Genomic DNA, 3,256 nt, shown 5'->3' with positions numbered 1-3,256 from the left:
CTATACCTCCCTCGCATGAGCCTCCCTAATTTCCTCCTATGGACAATTATTTAAACAACAAATATTATTTTACCATGGGAACAGTAACTTTTCATAGTACACACTGGATAGAATTAGAGAATATTTATAGATACCATCTCATGGCACACAATTCAGCTTGGCAGAGATTCATTCACTATTCAGGTTTTGAAGCCAGCATGTAGTTGCTTCTACTTCTTATAAATTAACTCTCTCTTCCTCATTGTCACTGATCTGTAAATGACTAGGAGACCAGAGACCAGAGCTTCTCCCCTTCTAATCACTGACCTTTATTATAGATTAACTGACTTCTCTTGTTGTCCTATACAAAACTCAGACTATTAAAAAAAAATAAAGAATATTGATTCCTAAAGAAAAATTCAGCTAGATAACGTAAAAGCCTCCCCATAACTGTTAGATCTTCAGTGTGAATGTTAAATATACCTTTCCCCGGGACTCCAAACTAATACAACCTCTTTGGAAAGAAGTATGGAGAATCCTCAAAGAACTTAAATTAAACTACCCATTTGATCCTGCAATCCCATTACTAGGCATCGACCCAGAAGAAAAAAAATCATTTTACTATAAGAACATCTGCACTAGATTGCTCCTCACAGCTCAATTTACAATTGCCAAGATATGGAAACAACCTAAATGTCCACCAACCCATAAATGGATTAACAAGCTGTATTATATGTATACCATTAAATATTATTTGGCATTTAAAAAAGATGGAAACTTTAGATCTTTTGTATTAACTTGGATGGAGTTTAAACACATTCTTCTTAGTAAAGTATCACAAGAATGCAGGAGCATGTATCCAATGTATTCAATACAAATATGAAGCCAGAAGATGATGTATACACACCAACATAAGAGCAAAACTCAAATCAATTTGAGGTGGGGAAAGGGGGAACAAGGGAGGGAGGAGAAGGGAAGAGGGAAAGAGATGGGTGTGCTCCCATTTAATGGGCACAATGTTAGAGTGTATGGCACATCTCTTGGGGCAGGATACAATTATAAAAGGGACTCTACCTAACAAATGCAAACATTGTAACCTATTTCTTTGTACCCTCAAATTAACCTGAAATAAAAATAATTTTTAAAAACTCAATAAATAAATAAATACCTTTCCCCCCTTTAATGAAACAAAAAAACCTCACTACCTCAAGTAATCACTATATGTGCTAGCCTTGAGTGGAATATGTTGAAACCCTTTTAAACCATATCTACATTTGGAGGACTGGCTTTCATTCTTTGAAATCTCTATCACTGAGTGGCCATACTCAAGCTTTGTGCTCAAATAAACTCATTTAATCATATTTCCTACAACAATATTATGTACAAGTTCTTGGTACAATATCTGTTACAGGAGGTTCTCAGTGTTATGTCAGCTTACTAAGACGACCAGTTTAATTTCAAGAGAAACTAACATTAAGAAAAATTTAAACCTATTAAATACCTGAAACTTAAGTTTGATATTTATTAGACTATTAACTATTTAATAATTATTAATTTCTGCTAGTGTTCTCCAAGGAGAAAAGTATGAAATATGGGCAATCAATACATTCAAAGAAACAGTCTCTACCCTCACCCAACGCCATCCACCCCACGCCCTTTAGTCACATGTCTCAACTTCTGGCCCAGGTGACAAAACCCAAGGCAACTCTTAGGCCACTTCACCTCCAGTTGACGACTTTCGAAGGGCCTGCTAAATCCCGCCAACATAGAGTTTCCGCCTCAAGGATATTTGCATATCAATTGCTTATTGGCTGCTAGAAAACACTTGCTCTTCTCATTGGGCAAAATCCTGTGAAGAGTGCCTACCGCAGGCGATTAAGCGCACCGGCACCTACACTTCCGTTTCCGGTTCGCCACCGGAACCATGGCGACCGCGCGGGGACTTGGATGTCTCTTGAAGTTAGGCAGATGGTGCCGCTGCTTTCGAGTACCTCCCCAGTCCAGGGTGAGTGCCTACATTCCCTGCTTTCCGAGAGACCCTGGGGCTCCAGGGACAGCTCTGCTCCCAAGAGGAGCGAGCTTGGCAGCCCTTCCGCCCAGTGAGCGCCCGCCGCCTTCCTCTCTGCCGGCAATCAGCTTTTCTTTTCTGGCCTGCAGGCACTCGCTGCGCTGGTGCCTGGCGTGACCCGGGTCGATGACAAGACCGATTTTCTGGAGAAGCTGCACTATCGCAAGCACCCTGGCATCTTGAAGTTACCGCACGTGCGGCTGCCGCAGGCACTGGCTAACGCGGCGCAGTTACTGCTGCTGGGTGAGTAATGGCAGGAAAGGGGGCTGGAGAAGAGACAGGATTCTGCCTGCGCCAAAGTGATTCCGCTTTTCATCTTTGGCTCACAGAGAGCGCGATCCCGAATGTGGAGAAACAGGTGCAAACACTGACCAATTATCTCTGGAGTCGGCATTTACCTGTAGAGTCAGCGGACTTGCAAAGACGGGCTATGCATCTTGAGAAAAAAATTCTGGGCACTCAAGGTGGGACTTAATAATTAAAGAGTAAACCAGAGTGAAATACCAGTGGGAACTGAAGAGTAGGAAATAATTTTACAGTCTCTTTATTAGATACTGCAGTTTATTTGACTTTCTGACGAAAATACTTGTTACAATGATGCCTTACCAAGAGAAGATAGATTATTCCTAAGATTGCCTTTGGGGTTTAGATAAAGGTCAGAGTACCCCAGTACGCTGTTGAAACCCAGATTTCTTTTTTCCTGCAAGTCCATTCAATTAGGACCCCCTACGTTTTTATTCAGATGAAATAAAGCCCCTGTATGGCTCCCTATACAGTGCTGAAACCCCCTTCAGGGTTAGGGGATTAACATAACTGGTTATTTTCATGATGGTGAGCTCCTTGAATTACAGAGCTACCTTTTATTCATCTTATGTTTCCTGCATATTCTATAGTATCTGGCTCAGAATAAGTGATTAGTAGAGACTTGCTCAATGGTACTGAGCTGATCACAGTCGTGATACTTAGATTCCAGGCTTCTTTCCAAACCATAGGAGTATTGACAATTGTCACAGTTTTAAATGGTAGAGGAAATGAGAAAATTCACAAAATTATATCCCACTCTTTAAATTTTTATCATATTTCCCTTTAATGTAAACAAAAAACAACCTGTGGGATAGGGTTGGTTAAGTTGAATAAACTGCTGTTAGAGATGACATACTATCTGATAGACTCTGGTGGTGGTAGTTGTTACTGTTACTCCTACCTGAA

At 40.8% G+C, this 3,256-nt stretch overlaps 1 protein-coding gene across 1 annotated transcript; it reads left to right on the top strand.

The window, feature by feature from the left end:
- Positions 1-1,899: 1,899 nt before the first annotated feature.
- METTL17 (methyltransferase like 17) lies at positions 1,900-2,542 on the top strand. Its single transcript, XM_023508800.1, has 3 exons — positions 1,900-1,984; positions 2,137-2,290; positions 2,377-2,542. Exons 1-3 carry the CDS (start codon positions 1,904-1,906, stop codon positions 2,520-2,522), a joined length of 381 nt encoding a protein of 126 aa, XP_023364568.1. The 5' UTR covers positions 1,900-1,903; the 3' UTR covers positions 2,523-2,542.
- Positions 2,543-3,256: the final 714 nt, after the last annotated feature.

The sequence above is a fragment of the Otolemur garnettii genome, unplaced genomic scaffold, assembly GCF_000181295.1.
Source record: "Otolemur garnettii isolate 467f Iridium unplaced genomic scaffold, OtoGar3 scaffold00276, whole genome shotgun sequence".
Classification (NCBI taxonomy): domain Eukaryota; kingdom Metazoa; phylum Chordata; class Mammalia; order Primates; family Galagidae; genus Otolemur; species Otolemur garnettii.
The sequence above is the reverse complement of the archived record's forward strand: the minus strand, read 5'-3'. Positions and strand labels throughout refer to the sequence as shown.